The sequence below is a fragment of the Egretta garzetta genome, unplaced genomic scaffold (assembly GCF_000687185.1).
Source record: "Egretta garzetta isolate BGI_Z169 unplaced genomic scaffold, ASM68718v1 scaffold2654, whole genome shotgun sequence".
Taxonomy (NCBI): Eukaryota; Metazoa; Chordata; class Aves; order Pelecaniformes; family Ardeidae; genus Egretta; species Egretta garzetta.
Genome location: NW_009259407.1, coordinates 2024 through 2471, shown reverse-complemented (window position 1 = coordinate 2471; position 448 = coordinate 2024). Strand labels below are relative to the sequence as shown.

At 67.2% G+C, this 448-nt stretch overlaps 1 protein-coding gene across 1 annotated transcript in view; it reads right to left on the bottom strand.

The window, feature by feature from the left end:
- Nucleotides 1-47: 47 nt before the first annotated feature.
- The window catches only part of LOC118452069 (CAD protein-like), a gene marked incomplete at its 3' end in the record, with an annotated part of 2398 nt that continues 1997 nt past the window's right edge, over nucleotides 48-448 (bottom strand). The window contains exons 2-3 of the mRNA XM_035892391.1: nucleotides 222-404; nucleotides 48-152 (exon numbers count right to left, since the gene is read on the bottom strand). Coding sequence (XP_035748284.1) covers nucleotides 48-152; nucleotides 222-404 — 288 coding nt within the window. The remainder of the gene's footprint in view (nucleotides 153-221; nucleotides 405-448) is intronic.

Genomic DNA, 448 nt, shown 5'->3' with positions numbered 1-448 from the left:
CCTGCCCTGCTCCCCAGGGCGCCCCCAGCCCCTGCCGGACCCCCAACCTTGATGCCGTGCTCGGTGTAGAAATCAGCAGTGCCGAGGCTGGCGTACAGCTTGTAGCCCAGGCTCTCCAGGGTCCGCACCGTGGGCAGCAGCTCGCTCTTGTTCTGCAACGACACCGGGGGCAGTCAGAGGGCAGAGTGGGGGGCCCCCACCCTCGCCCCGGCCCCACATACCTTGTAGCTGCCAATGGTCAGCAGGATGTTCTTCTTGGGGATCTTGAAGCCGGTGCTGAGCATGGCCTTCAGGTAAGCCTCACAGCGGTTCTCCCCAAAGCAGGCCACCTCACCCGTGCTGGTCATCTCCACACCCAGCACCACGTCGGCACCCGCCAGGCGTGAGAAGGAGAACTGGGGCAGCTGGGGGCAGGGGGGCTCAGGGGCTGCCCGGCCACGTGCCCCAG